This window comes from Ammospiza caudacuta, chromosome 14 (assembly GCF_027887145.1).
Source record: "Ammospiza caudacuta isolate bAmmCau1 chromosome 14, bAmmCau1.pri, whole genome shotgun sequence".
In the NCBI taxonomy this organism is placed as follows: Eukaryota; Metazoa; Chordata; class Aves; order Passeriformes; family Passerellidae; genus Ammospiza; species Ammospiza caudacuta.
In genome coordinates, this window is record NC_080606.1 from 4824106 (window position 1) to 4842576 (window position 18471).

General features: G+C 44.4%; 2 protein-coding genes across 3 annotated transcripts in view; both read right to left on the reverse strand.

Moving 5' to 3' along the window:
• The window catches only part of TAF1 (TATA-box binding protein associated factor 1), a 29658-nt gene extending 24120 nt beyond the window's left edge, over positions 1 to 5538 (reverse strand). For both annotated transcript variants that reach the window (XM_058813829.1, XM_058813830.1), the window contains exons 1-6: positions 5410 to 5538; positions 4766 to 4883; positions 4079 to 4195; positions 3216 to 3335; positions 2546 to 2619; positions 334 to 552 (exon numbers count right to left, since the gene is read on the reverse strand). In XM_058813829.1, coding sequence (XP_058669812.1) covers positions 334 to 552; positions 2546 to 2619; positions 3216 to 3335; positions 4079 to 4195; positions 4766 to 4883; positions 5410 to 5535 — 774 coding nt within the window. In that variant the 5' untranslated portion in view covers positions 5536 to 5538. The remainder of the gene's footprint in view (positions 1 to 333; positions 553 to 2545; positions 2620 to 3215; positions 3336 to 4078; positions 4196 to 4765; positions 4884 to 5409) is intronic.
• A 1623-nt stretch (positions 5539 to 7161) lies between these two features.
• LOC131563777 (rho-related GTP-binding protein RhoG-like) lies at positions 7162 to 18471 on the reverse strand. The gene is made up of 3 exons (XM_058813917.1): positions 18422 to 18471; positions 16048 to 16128; positions 7162 to 10202 (listed from the first exon to the last, which is right to left on the reverse strand). Exon 3 carries the CDS (start codon positions 10179 to 10181, stop codon positions 9606 to 9608), a length of 576 nt encoding a protein of 191 aa, XP_058669900.1. The 5' UTR covers positions 10182 to 10202; positions 16048 to 16128; positions 18422 to 18471; the 3' UTR covers positions 7162 to 9605.

Consider the following 18471-nt stretch of genomic DNA (forward strand, 5'->3'; position numbering starts at 1 on the left):
GCATTTCTAAGAAGTTCTTTTCCATACTTACTAGCTGCCTCAAGAATGTTCTGCAATTAGACTTCCAAGAACACAGAGATTTCTTCATTGATACAAAGAGGGTAAGCTCTCCTATTGATCCTGTACCACAGATGCAGCCTTCTCAGTAAGAGGTAATCACCTGAAGTCACTGACTAGTATTTGGAGAAGAGCTGTTGCCCAGCTGGAATACAAGCCAAGTCTGTTCTCCACTTTTCTTTTGAGGGAAAAGCTCCTTCCTCTAAAAGTCACTGTCCAATCTACTACTACCCCCAGTACTAGCTGGTGACCCTCTCTAAGTCTCAGATATCCCACCTCATCATCTGAAAGGCACTGCTCAGGAGGGGGAGGAGCAGCAAACTCATACTCCCAAGGAGATTTTCCTTCCACTCCACTCTCAACCACAACTTCACCCTCCTGTATCTGCACTTCCTGCGCCAGCTCCCGGTGCTTCTTCTTGCGCTTCCTCCGGGCGCTTCGCCAGACCGACGGCACATTCTTCCCAGGGCCGAAGAGACGCAGGAAACGCAGCACCTGGAACGGGAGAAAACAGGAGGATCAGATTAAAACAGGCACTGTGGAATGCTTGCCCTCACCTGAAGAACACTAATGCAAGAGAGCACTCTGAAATTCAGAAGCTTGGCCTGTGGTACAACCCCAGCTCCCAATGCAATCAACAACCTCTTGGTTATACTCGAAAAAGAAGTTTCTGATCCTTCTGTTTGATGTATCCTTCCTTTTCAAAAGGATATATTCTTAATTTCAGACACAGAGAAAGTCAGAGGGAAGAAAGACTGCCTTTACATATTGGACATGTGGTTAGACACCACCTGGAAGCAATTGATTTTCATTCTGAACAAGCCACAATCTTCAGAAAGACAGATGGAGGTTGATGAAGAGTTGATAAAATTATCAGCAAAAGAGACAAGCTAAAAGAGAGTTATATAGAGATTTCTTAAGCAAACAGATAGATAATATGGCCCAGAAATAATACACTTATTTTTATTTCCATTATAATGTGGTTCCCCTACACTGCACACCTCCATAACCTGCACTCATGGTAATGATACATTTTCTCTCCTGTTCCTTCTATGGGTATGATTGCTGGTTTCTAAACACTTAAATTTATTATTTTCTTCTAAGAACTCTCTTAAAGAGGTAAAAAAAAATATTTCTAAGTTAACTGACATATTTAGGAAGCAAGAATAGGAACCAAAGATTTGCAGATACACCCTATTAATGTCCTCTGTTAATCTATTACACTGATCCCCAAAGGAAATGTTTATATGACCACTCTGTCCACCTCTGCCTATCCATGTAAACCTTCTTTCCAAAACTCCCACAGATTATTTACAAACCCTTTATCCAGTTTCAATGACCTGTCATGAAGAGCAAAGGTCTCAGACATAGTTAAACTGCTAACAGGTTAAATGGACACAAAAGTCTGCTTCTGCACATGCTATTTTAGGAGGTTTCATCCAAAAATACAATGTTACATTAACATGCACAGCAACCCATCCTCATAGCAAAATCTACAGGGCTTCAGGCTTTGCCAGCTCTATTGCTCATTAATTAATCATGGCAAGTGCTCAGCATTAATTGCTTGCAATGATTTCTGCACCCACTGGGCACACCCAACACTGAGCCAGTTTCTGATATTAGATGCTGAGCATCAAAGGAATGAACACACTGATACACAGGAAATACCAAGTTTGCAAAAGCCTAGAAAACACTGAGAAGGGAAACTTCTGTGCTACAGCCTTACCTAGATTACCAATAGACACTGTTCAGCTAAATCATTAAAACATGACATAAATTATGCAAATTATTCATCTGCTTACACAAACTCTCTGAGGCACACATAAAACCAAGTTACCCTTATCCACAACTATCTGTTTGGCAACTCTAAGCCCATCTTCATTGTCCTTCTCCTCCTACCTTTTCCTCTCTTCTTGACAGCTTTAAAACTTCCAAAATAATTACTCAAATACATAAACTGCATTTTCTATTTGGGAGCATTTAGGAAAGAATTGTAATGAATTCACTTTGTGCAAAACTCAACCATTCTTTGAACCAACTTGCTTTGATGTGGTTTCTGATTTATGCTCAGAGCAATTACAGGAGAGAATTAAGTAAAGATACAGATCACAAATTGTTACAGAAAAAGCACACCAAGTTCAGGACAGCACAAAAGGAGGAGCAAGTATTTACCAGAAAAGCCAGGAAGCAGACAGATTAGCACTGATTTTTAATCATCTGGCAAAAGTATCAAATCAACACACCTTTGCTATGGTCAGCAAAACATTCACACCCTGATTTATAGGATGCTTTTTAAGAGATTCCTGCAAATGGCAGGAAAATTATTAGATAAAATCAATCTCAAAACAGCAGCACACAGAAGCTAAAGAAAGTATTGAGTGAGCAAGAACATCTATGTGATTACTGAGCAGATACCCCTGAACACTGTACAATGCATATTCAGAGGGCTTACATGACACACATCTCCTCCACAAAACTCTTACAATACCTTGCCTGGTCGAAATTCTGGGAAGAGCTCTGTAACACTTGGCAACTGTTTGGAAGCATCTCGCTGCATGATTCCTGCAAGAGGAAGTGTGAGTTTGCCTTCCTTGGATTCTGCCTGCCTGGCTTCTTGAGGTCCCATCTCTGACTCAGAATCAGAGCTGCTGCTGAAATCCACCTTGTCGGAGGCAGCAGAGGAAGGAGCAATGATGGAGGGCAAAATGATACCGTCTCCATCTTCACATACTACAATAGAACAAGCACCTCATAAACAAACAGGTCCCCTCCCTCTCCCCTAGCATAACGCCACAGTGCCACATTTACTGTTTGTATGAAGTTATGCAAAAATTAAGCCTGTGCAGGCAGTTTAAGTACCATTCTGGTTTAACCTTTCATTTTATCCTAAGCGTTCCAGGTGAATTCCCCAGTCACAACTGAGAGGATGAGATAAAAAAAACAGTTTCATTGTCAATACAGGTATTTTAACAGTCACTGGAAATAAAATACTTCCCCCTAGGCTTCAGGCAACCCTGCAACACCACAAATACTCACCTTCAGATGCAGCCTGCAGACTGAGTTTGGGTGACGCGTGGTGCTGCAGAACTGCTACACAGAAGCTCTCACTTTCTTCAGACACTCACATTGCCAGAGAGAAGAAGAAAGTCCTCACTCACCAGTGGCAGCTGCATCCTTTTCATCTTCTTTTTTTCCAGGTACTGGAGGGGGTGGTGGTGGTGGCATCAGCTTGGAATCAATGTCCTCACAGTCAGCATCATAATCATCCTCATCTTCATCTAACCATGCAGGAGACAAGACCAAGTGTTAAGCAGATAATAAAACAAAACCAGGCACCCTTTCCATTTATTCTGTCTCAAACCTGATGGCATAGACACCATTCTTATCTTGTAACTAGATGAAAACTCTTACCAGTTCAGCTTCCTGCACAAACTCACTTGCAAGATGTAAATTTAAAAAATACCAGGAAGGAAGGACAAAGAGAAACTGACAGAAAGATGACTGAAGCACTTAAAATCTATGTGTGTTCATATATTCTATCATCACATCCTTTCATTCACTCTTTGTAGAACAAATAAAGAAAATGTGGGTTAAAAAGTCCAAGTCATCTTCATTTCTCCCTAACCACAGAAAGTCAGCAGAAAGGTTAATTGTAAGACACCTTTAAAGAATATGCCAGGATGTAGCATTTATACCAGCAGCTACTGAAATGGAAAAGCTGCTTGGTTTTGAAAGCATATTCTGGGCCAGAATACAGACAGAGATATCTGGGACCAACAAAAGAACCAAGGTACCTTCTGCAGAGTCTTAAAAAAAAATCAAGAGTAAAACAGGAGATACTAAGATTGAAGTGACTCCAATAAGGAACTGATTCCTTAAAAGAGGAAGACAGCAAGCAATGGCTTCATCCAGTGAAGAGAGTTTCACAAAGCAGTTACTGGGCTTGTGAAGCAAGGAGTGAGAAAGCACAATGCCCCAAAAGAGCTCCTGCAGGCAGAGCTGCAGTGCTGGGCCCCTTTACCTGGCCTTCGAGCTGGCTGCAGGCTGCCCATTGCCTGCTTGTACCGACGGCTCTCATCCTCTGCCACTTCAGTGATGTCTGAGTAATCAACAGCATCCTCTGTGCTCTTAACCCAGCCTAGGAGAAACACAAAACTTTACCCTAAGTTATATTAGTCACATCAGATTTCACTAGGTACTTATGAATCCTTTGCTATGCTTCCTTTATTTAAAAAAACAAAACTACCTGATTAGCATCATCCACCAGATTACTGTTCCCCTCATTTTAATCAAAAGCTCTCATGGCTCTGAATTTCCCCTAAAAGACTGGTAAGCAACCAAATTTAGCACAAGAAGCACTTAGAACTTACTCATGAAAACTGTTCAACAAGTTCAGAAAGAGATATTATACTGTGTGCTAAGTAGGCCTCGTTAATACAAACACAGATTAAACTCATTTATGAAGGGGGAAAGACAAGTAAAAGAAAAAGTACTTGTAAAAAATTAAAGGAAAAAGGTGCAGAACTGATCAAGAGCTACCGTGGGATTCTGTTTGGCAAAGTGGAGAAGGGAAAGCCTTTGACAGAGAGGCTCTGGCCAGAGACCACCACGATATTCCCTGCAGACCCGGGTGCATTTTGCTCTCTCCGGTAAGAGCTGTGCCCTTGCAGCCCCTCCGCTCCCCAAGCGCAGCCCCCCAGCGCCAAACCTTCCTCGTCCAGGTGCGCTCCCTCGCTCTCGGCGCTCTCCTCCTCGCTGGCGGTGATCTCGGTGATGAGGTTGCCCAGCCCCAGCACGCCCAGCCCGGCCAGGTGCTTCTTGGATTCCTGGGGAGACCAGAGCTGGGAGGCTCCGAGCGCCGGGCCGGGCCGAGCCCCGCGGGAGCCTGCGGGGTCCTGCCCCAAAGCCCGCCCCGAGCATCCCCCGGGACACCCCGGGTTATCCTGGGACACCCCGAGCACCTCCACACATCCCGGGTTATCCTGGGACACCCCGAGCACCTCCATACACCCCGGGTTATCCTGGGACACTCCGAGCACCTCCACACATCCCGGGTTATCCTGGGACACCCCGAGCACCTCCATACACCCCGGGTTATCCTGGGACACTCCGAGCACCTCCACACATCCCGGGTTATGCTGGGACACTCCGAGCACCTCCACACATCCCGGGTTATGCTGGGACACCCCGTGCACCTCCATACATCCCGGTTCACCGCAGCAGAGCCCGGCATATCCCGGCACAAACCGGGTCACCCTCTCTTCACCCCGGGATAGCCCACAGGTCCCTCCCAGCACCCCGGCTCACCCATCCCTCCGCCCGCCGTGCCCTCCCGGAGCGACACGGCCCTACCTTGTCGAGGACGCTGTCCCCTTCCAGCTGCCCCGCCTCATTGATGTTGCCGAAGAGGAAGCCGGCCAGGGAGAAGGGCTCGGCGCGGCCGCCGTCCGCCTCCTCCTCGCTCTCCGAGTCCGACATCGCTGCCGCGCCACCGAGAGCGAGCGGAAGCGGCGGCGGGAGCGGCCCCGGGAGCGGCGCCCGCCCACAGCGCCCCCGCGCGGCCCCGCCCCGCGGCGCACAAGGAAGCGCAGACGCTCCGGCCTTGCCAAAAATTCCTTTTATTGCCTCAAAGAACCGGGCCTGGCTTTCCACAGGAAAGAGCTGCCTTCAGCACAGGGGCGGTACAAACAGCAGGGCGAGTTAATGCGACAGCCAGAGAGGTGAGGAAAGGTTTATTACAATGTCATTATGCATAATTTATAAAATAAAAAAGGAGGAAAAAAAATCCTTTAAAACTGTTAGATGTAATACAAATTATTTTATAGCATAAAATCAAGTTGCCAGTGTATGTATCAGTACCACGCTTCAGAGTCTTGGGCTCCCATGCTGATGGGTGGTCCTTGCTGCCCACTCTGGGGTTGGGACCCCTCTGAGCTCCATCCACTTCTTGGGTCAGCCCAAGCAGCACCAAGGTTTCTACAGAGTGAGGTTTAGCACCCGGAGACAAAGCACAGGGAGGTTCTTCTGCTTTAAATTTCATAGAAATAGCTACAGCTGTAAACTGAAGAAAGCACTTCCAAATCTAAGCACAGCTCATGGATATCCTTTGGACACACAATTCCTGAACTGCTCCGCTTCAGCTGTATTTAAAAAAAAAACAAACCCAAGCAGTTCAGAAATCATTTACAAAGCAAAGGTTAAAATCTGTGTCTTCACAGTGAGTCTCTTCTGTGAATTAAGACATACACATTGCATCTCTATTCAGAAACAAACCAAAGGACCTTGAACCGATCAGGAAACCGACACTGAGTTTTCTGACCTCCCAAAACAAGAAAAAATCCAGCCATGGGATTATCTGAAGTCTGTATTTTTCAACTGCCCACAGAAGAAAAATAAAGCATGGAAGAAACAGAACTGATTGTAAACTGAAGCACTGGATTACTTACAAAAAAAAGGACCAAGGATTCCAGGGGAGGAAAAAAAGGAAAAAGGATCAAGAAGGGAGAATGCCCACTGAACGGAAAAGCTCTCTGGATTTGTCCTGAACCTCACCCTCATGGAAAGCAGAGGCTGGAGGAAACCAGCTGCCAGCCAGGACTTTTATTCCCATCAGAGGGTGACAGAAATACAAAGCATTTAAATAACCAGGTTCTCCAAAGTGAGTAAAAAGTCTTTGATGGTTCAAAGTTCCCTCTGCTCATTTTTATCACTACCATGTTATTCTCCTCAGCACTGTTGTGCAATCCATTTGCTAAGTAATCTAAGTGGGGATAAGGTGTTCTGGTATAATGTAATCAACAGTGTAACCAAATCAAATAAATTGATTAAGTAGTTGAATTTTATCTCGCTACACTCTCTTCCAGTTCACTCCAGGATGGCTGCTTGAGCCTACAGAAATGGAGGGGTTGTGCAATAATACTTGCTCACAAGATTTCATCTCCACAAAATGCATGTAATTCAGTTAGGAATAACCACAAAAAGGCACAGGATTAAAAGATTTCATTATGTAAAAAAAGTAAAAAATTTTAAAAACAGTAGTAGCTTCAGTACAAAACTGCAAATACATGTAGCCAAAAAAAAAAAAAAAAAAAAAAAAAGGGAGACTTTTAATTTCAGGCACCTCTTAAGACTAGTTCAAACGTATCACAGACTTTTAAAAGTACATTTCTGAATAAAGCAAAGGTTATGGGCTTGCACCGGGGTCACTAGACAGTTGATTTAGGTCTGACCAGCATTAAAACAAACCACGTGCACTGGCTTAAATAAATACATTTTAAACATGATAAAGTCTATTTACTCAGTTACTGAAATTTACCTACAGAAAATAATCTTGAATTACAAGGCACAGAGTTAATTGCTGCCTGCAAGCCCAGCCCACACTACAGGCCTACAGCTAAAGCAAAGGCAGAAGGTGGTGAGTAGAGGTTATCTCAGTGAATTCTCTACACCCTCACAGCCTTCAGGGCAGGAACCACATCTGGAACAGCACTTCCTCTGCAAGTGCAAGGGACACAAAGCACTCCAGGCAATGGCACTTGGTGAAGAAAAATGTGCAGAGTGTGTAGGCTTCTGCAAACATCCTGCAGAAAGGGTGTTTTGGTACTGCCTGTGCTCAGTTTGGAACTCTGTGTTGGTTCACTGACCACAGGCACCAGTATTTGGATTAACTGCAGTTTGTATTCTGTGGGTTGCAATTGGCTAAAGCAGCACCAAAATGAGCATGTGTCAGATTAAAAAAACTGCAGTTAGCATCAGCATCAGTTACACCAGCTGAAGAAAGGCACATCCTCTTCAAATAGTGGAATAGAGCACAAATACCAACATTTCTATCCAAACAGTGGAATTAGGGCACAAATACCATAATTTCTATCCAAATAGTGGAATTAGAGCCCAAATACCATCATTTCTATCCAAATAGTGGAATTAAGGCACAAATACCAACATTTCCATCCACCTGGTATTTTTGCCAGCATCAGATAAAGCAAGGTCAAATTAACACAAGATCCCTAATACCCTTGTTGATGTATTTTCTGTTATCCTGCTAAAATGAGGCACATTTTTTTTCCTGAGCAGGGTATACACCAGTGCAGTTTCGCATGTGTGGGAATCACAAGAAAAAAGCAAGTTCTGAATGACCAATTGAGGCTGCAGCCAGACAAAGACAGCACTGTCAACTTCAGACAACAAAGCCCAGTCCAGCACCAGTGGTTTCACACAAAGTATCTTTGAAGCATGCTGCTTTCATACCACGGAGCTGGAAGGTTGAGTCTAAGGAAGGGCTCTGCGCTCACTCCTCAGCTGGTCCCGGAACCACACATAAAGAACAGTGCACATCCTGAAAATAAAAGCCAGCTGCCACTTACTAGAGCTGCTAAAGAAGGTTAAAAAGTATGTAAATAGAAGTTCAGTTAAAAAGAGTTCGTAAGAACTGAGCATCCAGGAGAGGAAAAAACCCACCCAGGTAATCCTATCCAGTGACTGGCTAACCATTACAGACTGAACTGAAAACAGGAAGAAGCAGGGGTTCCTGTAAACAGAACCTCTAAATTTTCTGTCAGCCTTCTCACAGAAAAACAACTAAGGAATTTGCCATAAAAATCTGAGATGGTGGCCCCGAGAATGTTAGGAATTGAAGCAATTCATTCCTCAAAAGCAAACAGGCTGCTGTCAAGTCTCTGGGATTCATCAAAGGGATTACACTGAAAATCTCATTTTGAGAAGTGTCATCCCAAATACCTCAGTCAGCCTGAGAAGGCAATTGTTAGAACTTTATTCTCAGGGTGCAAAGTCTCTTTGGACAGTGAAATAAAATCTCAGTTTAGAAGATTACGGAAGACTTGAATCTAAACTACTCTTCCACTTCGCCACCTCAAAACTATGAAAATCACTCATTTGAGTGAGTCATCATTATTCTAAGTTCCTTACATAAGGAGAAATCAGCTCCTGCTTCTATTAATAAATCATTGCAGGTATTCCCTTGGTCTTGCTCATTGTATTAACCATGCCTAATGCTAACTCTTCACACAATCAATCACAGTTCACTACAAGGTGAATCTCAGTTCAGGCATTTTTGCAAGTAAACAAATTGTTTTCAAGCTTTAAATTAACAAGACAACTGGACAGCCAGACTTCTGTTTGTATAACAAATTCAATCAGTGAATAAAGGATGGGAAAAGCAGCAGCTACACTTAAAGCAAAGTTATCAGGATTTGTGCTTTTCTGCAAATCTAGTAACTGATGGCTATCTAGTAAAGAAGTGGCTTCAAAGAGGTCTCCTCTTTTATTTTCCTCCACTAAAATAATCAAGTGATCCCTGGAGAAGCTGGAGACTGGAACTTTAGAAATAGAGTAGGTATTTGACCTCTCAGTTGGAAAAAAAACCAATCTGTTCCGTTTCAGTTTCCCTGAAGCAGTAAGACTGCAAGAAGATTCATTGTATAAACCATTTCTGCTTAGAGCTGTTAGTGCAAGATGCAAATCTTCAATTTAACTTGTTAAAAAGCCCTCCAAGATTCTAGTCAACTCCCAACATCCATCACCCAAGGCAACTACAATAGGACACATTTCCTTGTGTTCTTCTTTGTCACAGGATACAGAACTGCACGGACAGCTTCAGCAAACACCTCCCGAACACCCTCCTGATTCAACGCCGAGCACTCCAAATATTTGACTGCTCCAATTTGTTTGGCCAGAGAAGTCCCCTGCTGCGGGGTGGTGGGAGCCAAGCTCTGCTCTTTCAACTTTTTAACCGTTTCCAGGTCACTCCTCAAGTCTCTCTTGGTGCCCACCAGGAGGATGGGGACGTTGGGGCAGTGGTGAGAAACCTCAGGGTGCCATTTGTGCCTGACGTTGGCGTAGGACGAGGGGCTGCCGATGGAGAAGCAGATGATGAAGACGTTGGTCTGGGGGTAGGAGAGCGTGCGCAGGCGGTCGTACTCCTCCTGGCCCGCAGTGTCCCAGAGGTTCAGGCTGACTGTCCGGCCGTCCACGGTCATCTGGGCACTGTAGTTGTCAAACACAGTGGGGATGTACTCCTCTGGGAAGGCGTTGGTGGTGTAGCTGATGAGCAGACAAGTTTTTCCCACCGCGCCATCTCCGACCACCACGCACTTTATAGTCTGCATCCTTCACCCAGAAACAGAGTCCTGCTCAAAGCAAGAAGAGGGCAGTTAGGCAAAGCACACTCAGTGGTGGGCACTGTAAAGATAAGCTTTAGCAAGTGTTTTTAATATAGCTGAGGATTTTCTTATCACATTCAGTGTCTCAAGCCACTCTGAAGAGCTCGGGGCTACAAAGACAATAGTGAAATGGAGATGCAATGAGTGGAGAGCTAAGTGACAATTGGCTGCATTCCAACCATGTAAGTACAAATTAGCCAAATTCCCACAGTCTTGCCTTACTGCCAGACTGTTTCCCACAGGCAAAAGGACAAGTCCTCAGAGGCACCTGCAAGTGGAAAGGGATTGTGACCCAGTAACAAGATACTCTGTCGTTTGTAGGTTCACACATCCACCTCTGTACAAACACACACACCAATACTCACACTTGCCTACACAGGCTGCTATCTAAACAGTTTACCACAAAGAAAGGTCCAAAAGTTAGAAATAAAATCAAGATATTAATTTCTGGGCTGCACTGCTACTGTTTACAATAATAATTCACTACACTCAGATCAATCGGTCCTGAATAAACTACATTATTTACAGGACACCAGATAAAAGGTTCAGAAAGCAGCACACTCAAGAAAAGCTGTTCTTTGAAATCTAACTAGCCATAGTAACCCAGATTAGAATCCATAAAGAATTTTTCTAAAGAAGCCAAGAACAGATTACACTCACTAATCACTGACAGAACAAGCAGGATTTAATAGGCTTGAGTTATTTGGTGTCCTCTAAATAATGAGCATGAGAAAAATACATGTCCTAAAAGATCAGCAGTCAAACAGCTTTCCTGGGGAGTTGTTATTCAGGAGATATTTGACACTTTGAGGTTTTCCATATCCCTTTACTGATATGTGAAAGGTAGGTTTGACAATCAAACTAATACAGTCTAAAACACAATTAATTTTAAACTTTCATCACATGAACAGCAAGAAGTTTGAAAATAGCAGGGAACTAACTACAAGCAGTCATTTGTTGTACATTTCTTGAGTGCTGGAGCTTCCACTGCTAGCCTGAACAAGAAGGAACTTGCATCTGCCTTCTCACCCAAATGCCTTTGAGGTACTATCAGTAATCCTCAGCTTGCAAACAGCAGAAAATACCCTGCTTCAAACAGAAGAGAATGGTGGGAAGAACTTTTTAGCCGGGCCTGTTTTGATAGAACATGGGGCAGTGGCTTTAAACTAGGAAAAGATTGATTTAGATTAGATATAAGGCAGAAGTTATTTACAGAGAGAGGGGTGAAACACTGGCACAGATTGCCCAGAGAAGCTGTGGCTGCCCCATCCCTGGAAAGGCCAGGCTGGATGGGGCCCTGGGCAAGCTGATCTCACTGAAGGTGTCCCTGCTCACTGCAGGGTGGTTGAACCAGATGACTTTCAACGGTTCCTTCCCACCTAAACTATTTTGATTCCATATTCCAGAAAGTTCTCAGCTCCAACACCATCAGAGTAGCAAAGGCAATGCAGAACATAAGACCATCCAAACAAATCAACAATTCATTCCCATTTAAGCCTCAGCTTTGTCCTTTTAGACAAAACCTTTACCTGCATCCACATTCTCACTGGGAGCACATGATTCTTCTGAACTAAGTGAAAATGGGCTACCTGCACAAAGCTGCAACTGGAGTGACACTGACTGGTCACTACAGCACACAGTGCTGAGGAAGCATCAGTGTACCTGCACAGACACTGTGGAAACCACACATGGTGGGAGGGAACCTGCACCTTGTGCTGCTACTGCTGCACACAGGGCAGGCTTTAAAGCATTCCTGCACTTGCATCAAACCCCTGAAGTAGCAGAACGTGCTGTGCCAGAAACGAGTGCTGACCAACACCACTGCTTCCAGAGCAAAGGTTTTTCCCCAAATGAACTATCTGTGCAACAGACAATTCATTTTGACCAGTCACTAACAAGTGACATCACGGAGATGGCAGAGCTAAGCCAGCAACAAAAACCAGATGATGCACAAAGCCTTTTATATGCCCAACCCCTGGTTTCCCAAATAAACAAATTACAAATACTTGTAAACAGATCTCCCTTGAAAACCCAAACAGGGACTCACATCTCTTAAATCTCTGTGCACTGGTGTCCAGAGCTCTGCACAGAGTGACAGGGTATCCCCAAACTGCACCCCAAAGCCTGCCCATGGCTGGAGGGACATCACAGCAGCACCCTCAGACAGCACAGCTTCCCAGATGGAAAAACTCCAAAGCCACCAGCAGCAGCTAACACAATCTGATTCAAAATGTCTAATGAAACTGTGTTACTCAAAGATTACTTTGTTGGTGTTTTATTTAAGGCTATTACAGATTTCAACTTGGAAATCAGTAATAAAGTAACAAAAAAAAAAAAAAAGCCTGAAACATGAATGCTCTTTTCAGGGCACTAATACCTTGAATTACCCCACTAAAACTCGGATTTTAGAAGAGCAGCGTTTGCAAGGGGAAATAACTCCAGGCAAACCTGCCAAGGCATTGGGCAAAGCATTAACTACACAAACACAGCTAAAGAGCTTGTAGGCTTTCAAGTATGATTCTCTGAAGGGCCCCTTTAAAGGAGGTTGCCTGAGCTGAAAGGAATCGTGTGTGGCATTTGCAATACAGAAAAACAAACACACACCAGGATGCACGTTCCTTGTATTGAAACACAAAATTTAGATTAATTAATCAAAAAGTAAAGAGTAGAATAAAGCTACTTGACTGTAGAAAATTATGTTGTGAGCAAGGGTAGTTTGGTTAAAGATTTATATATGGAAGACAAAGAGTTTTTTAATTTAAGTCACAACCAAGCAAACTAATATTCCTTCCATCAGGTCTTTTCTATTAAATCCATGTACTTAATAATGTACTTAATAACTCATAATGTATGAAATCTCTATTATTTTTTAGTAAACAATTTGGCTACAATAAAACTCTCATAAGATAGTAAAGAAAGCCTGGGTTCAAATTTGCATGGAAAATCCCTATTTCTTAAGCACCCTTGAAGCTGGCACTGCATGCTATCTAAATATAAATATACATTGAAAAACAAATTCCCATACTCCAAAAACAAAATTACCAACAAAAATTACCAAGAGTAGGAAAATTGGTTTAGGGTTTGTTTGGGATTTTTTTGGTGACCTACTAAAGAATTTTTGGGGAAATTTTAGAGAGAAAAACTACACATATGACAAGTAACAAGAAAATGAAAGAAAGAAAAATACAGATTAACATGTCAATAGATAAAAAACCCCAATTTAGAAACAGAAAGCTGGTCACAAGCTTCAAAGCCAAGTTGAAAGGTTATGCAGCTAAAGAAACAAGTGAACAGAAAATCCAAAGTAGTGAGAGGTAATCTGGGTTCCTTAGTCCTTGCAGGGAAAGGACTTTTATTGCAGCTGAGGTTCTAGCAGTTACAGCAGAATAGGAATAATTTTCAAATTAAGTAATCATTTTTTTAAAAAGCAATCAGAAAAAAAAAAAAAAAGAAAAAAAAGAAAAGAAAAAAAAAAAAACACACCAAATCATCCCACTCAGAAGTGTTGTGCAAAAATACTTAGATAGAGTTATTTCTATCTTGTCCATCAATGGCTTTGAATTTGAAAACTGGCATTCCCTGTTTGGGTTAGTTCCCTCCTCAGAAGATGCTGCAAAGTCTGACTTCACTGCCTGCACACCTGGCACTTCCTCTGGAATGTGCAAGATTTCAACATGTCAAGACATCACCTGAAGAGCTGCTCCTGTTCTGACCTAATTAAGCATTTTCTGGTATCATTAACATGGACAGTTTGCTCTCCAGATGAACATTTGCTGGGGAAATTCACTGCTTGGAACACAGACACACAATAACTCCACATTGCATCAGATTTTTTTTGTGGTAGAGAAACAACTTCTAGATCTTCCCTCAACACTCCTGAGGGGAAGTTCCCGTCTGCTGAGAGAAGGGAGAATACAGTGACAGAAAACAGAGAGAAAACAGGAACCTGATTCCTTTTGTAGTTTTCTAGATTTATGTTTTTTATACTTCCTACACTTTTAAAACCCTTTTGCAGAACTTCTTAGCAGGACACGCCTCTGCTAACATCAGATGCTCTTTGTGAGGTGGATTTTAGCTCTGATATTGCTCTCTGATAAACTCACTCTCACTGAGTTTGTCTGCTCTTCCTTCCTTCTCATACCGTTTAGATAGGGCCCCATTTTGGCCAAACCTGAGCAGAAAACTCTCGAATTCAGCTGAAATCTGCTGTACTGAGCTGTGTCATTCTGCTCAGCCATCACTTTCATCAGGCCCTCGCTGTTTTGGAGAACCAGATCCTGCTTTACCAGGGGCAGGCAGAAATTAAGAAATTGAAACAACTTAATTGCTCATTTTCCAGTAACAAAAACTAGATCAGAGACAACTCACTCTGTCTGCCTGAAACATGAAGTCAGGCAGGAACTTTCAACAAAGAACTGGGTGGATAGGGCAGTTCTAAATATATCACACCATCCTCACCCATGCAAAGGAGTTAATTCACATGTGCAGCTTACCCACCAGCCCCAGCAGGGAAGAGAAAGGGGCTCTCAGCAATTTAATCAAGACTCTGTTACTATCCCACAACAGCTCAGCTTACTTGCCATTGTTTTAGGCAAGTGCCAAAGGGGTGGAGAGGTGCCAGGCTTTCAGAATGTGCGCCAAGAAAGAGCAGAAAAAGTTAAATAGGAGACCTCATCCCTCATATCCTTCAGCAGTGAGTGACCTACTTGGACTTCTCAGTGCCTCTCAAAGTTTTCACACAACTTTATGTCCTACCATTCACCTGCAAGAGAAATAAAACTGCAACAGTCTGGGTGGCTGTGAAAGGGGGAAAAACCCACAGGGGAAGGCAGATTTCAGCAGCACAGCAGGAACTGTGCATTTCAGCACCCAGGCTCCATGTGAACAACAGAACCGAGGGAGCTTGCTCTCTTCCAAGCTCTTTGCCTATAAATTCAGCTCCCAAGCACACAACAGGAGTGCAATTCTTGCTGGCTGCTCCTTCAGTGCCAATGCTAGAAAGCCCTTCATGCCTTTTGACACAAAAAGTTGTTTCTAGGAAATAAAAGAACTCCCTCAAAACATTTCAAATAATATTTTTAAAACCTCTACCTCTGTCAAACAAGGCTGAAATTGGTTTATTGATTAAAAGATTTTTTTTTTCAGGGATGAAACACACAAAAGCAATATTTCTTAGGAAATTACAGTGAAAATTAAGTCTTCTGCATGAGGTATTTGGGCAACTCACCTACACAAGCATCCTACTACAGGCACTTATACCCCAAACTTTACAGCAGAGCAATGATATTAGTACCAAACATCAAACACCTTCAATTCCATGAATCCAAGATCCTGAACGGATCATTAATATTTCCAAAGGGCATTAGCTCAGGGAGGAGATGCACAGCTGATGCAGTAAGACTGTGACAAGGTGCAGCTGCACGGCCCACAGGAACTCAAAGCCAAGACTCCAGCAGGTATCTGGATCCCCAGTGAATGAACATGACTGCCATAATCAAAAGCTGCAGAGTATTAAACTTGGATTTCCCTCCTGCAAGCACGTGCAGAGTCATGGATTAATCAAGGCAGGGATCCTTCAGAGTTTATGTGAACACAAGTGTCCCTTTGATGGTGAGCAAAGGTGTAAGAACAGGAGCCAGGGCTGCAGGCTGCTGTGCCCACACTCACTAACTCACTCCTAGGTAATGCAAGCAACTTGGTCCTGGGGGTTCACAGTCAGCTCATGAAAAGTTAATAACCATGTCCTTCCCACCTTCCATAGATTCTGACAAGGTTTTAGTCACTAATGTTGGCTAAAAGAAACAAACAGTACCTCAGACATAAAGTTCTGTGGAGAGGCGTTTTAGGCTCGTTGCAGGATGAATGATAAATTCAGTTTAAGCATTCTGGATTCCTGTTTGAGGGGAAAAAGAAAAATAAAAAACTGTTAGTGTGACTTCCTATCATCTTTTGTCACCTGGCATTTGCTGGCAGTCTCAGTTGTAACAAAGCCACTGTTGTGCATGAAGGGCAATGTTACACCAGGAAAATCTAAGCTGCTTTCTGCGAGAAAAACAGCCCCTCCACACTTTCCATTGGACTGCACCTCTCTGAGTCCTCCTCTTCCACCCCCAAATTTCACTGGGGAGATGGAGAGGGCAAGGGAGGGAGATTTAATAACAAATAAAAACACAAACAAGAATAAACAAAGAATAAAACCAAACAAAACCCAACCAAAAACAAAACTGAAACAAAATCAAGCAAAAAACAGAAAAACCCAAAACACAGAAACCAAAACAAACAAACAAACACAACCCCCAAACAAAAACAAACAAAAATGTACTTGCTCAATCAATACCAATTTTTTCAAAGAGTTTTGGTATGACTAAGACAGGAGTTAATGCATGCACTCATGTATTTTATCATGGCTTGTGCACTACAATACTGCAACCATTGCCAAGTCTCATTTGCATCAAGCATTGCAATTCTAAAATGTGAGCAAAAGTTACCAGAGTCAAGGAGCCTCTCAGAAGTTCATCAGATTTACACAAACTGGCATGTAAAATAAAAAAAAACATTCCCTGTAGAGGTACAAATCTTCACGTGGCACCAGATTGTGTGAAAATACTTTGGACCCCAGAAGAATCACAGCCTCATCACATAAACAAATCAAACCACACGTTCAGCTTCCTCCTACTAACTGCAAACCGCATATTTTGTTGTTTTTCCAGGGTCTCTGTAAAGTTCCTTCCATGAATAATATTTAAAAGTTTTTTTAGATGGAAATAATAATCTAAAATGTATCTCATGATCTTGAATTCCTTATAGGAAAACCGCTGTGCTGGTGAACAGTGGCAAACTGGCTCCAAAGTATGCCTTCCAGTGATGTATTTTACATCTTACATGGAAGAGAACGTAAGCTTTTTAAAAATCAAAAAATGAGCTTGGGGCAAAGAGCAAACGATGCTGCCACAAGAAGCACTGCACCCCAGCCCAGGACACACATTGCAAGCATAAGGTACACATAAAAACTCTTAAATTAAAGCATTTAAAGCATTTTTTATAATTCAGCGTAATTATGGTGGGAATTGCAAGCATCTATAAAGAATAAACAGATACTGATTACTCACTGCTTCCTGAAAAAAAAGAAAACAAAAAAAAAACCCCAAAACCAAACAAAACCAGAAAACAACACAGGGGAAAAAAACAGAAAGAGAGAAGTTCAGAACAAATAAAAAGCAGCATTGCTTCTCGAGGTTTGAGGTTAAGCAGGAACTCAGCGCAGGTTGCTATAAAACTGAAAGTTCCCAGCGCGCAGAAGAGAACCACTGAGCGACGAAGGGCAGCTCCTGGCAGCTGCTAAATGAGACCATACCTGGCACCCCTGAGTGTTTTAGGTCACCACCTTGCACTGCTTTTCCTGAGACAGCACTCTGCCAGCTGCTGGAGAAAAAATCCAACCTTCCTATCCTTACCTATCCTCACTCCCAGCAGCGAGGCAAGGCACCTTCCCAAAGGCTGCCTCATCTCGTGCCAACGTTTTATGACACTCGCTGGGAGCAGAGGTCGCCTTAAATTTGTCGCGGTGCTCCTGATCGGGATTAGCATCGCGCTGGCATCGAACAGCCCAGCCCAGCCCAGCCCAGCCCGGGCACACCGCGGCACCGGGGCAAGCGCGACCTGCCCTGCCCTGCCCTGCCCCGCACTCCCGGAGCAGATAAAGGCTCGTTCCAAGCCCTTCCCCAGCACCCCCGGGCCCCCGGCCGCCACACGCAGCTCCGCCCGCACCGCCCAGCGCGAAGCCGGGCGCGCATCCCTTCCCGAAGCCCTCGGGGCACGCAGGAGCCGGCCCGCCACGCTGCTGCGGCGGAGCAGCCCCGGTACCGCCGGGCTACCTGCCCTGCCCTGCTCTGCCCCGGAGCCGGCCGCGTTCCGCCGGGACAGGTGCGCCCACAGCGTGCCCCGGTTCGGGAGCGGCGGGGCCGGCCGGGCGGAGGCCGCGGGCCGCGCCCCGCTGTCAGCGCGGCCGGGCACGGAGGATGTTCCGGCACGGCCGGGCGGGAACACACGCGGCCACGCGCGGGGCCCGCCGCTCCCCCGCCGGGCCCGCCGCTCCCCCGCCCTTCCCGCGGGCTCTCCGGGCCCCGCCGCTCCTCTCCGCCCGCCCCCGCGCCCCGGCGGTGCCGCCGCCGCCGCCCCGCGCTCACCTCCGGCGCGGCCCCGCGGCCCCGCTGCTCCCCGCGGACCCCGACCCGGC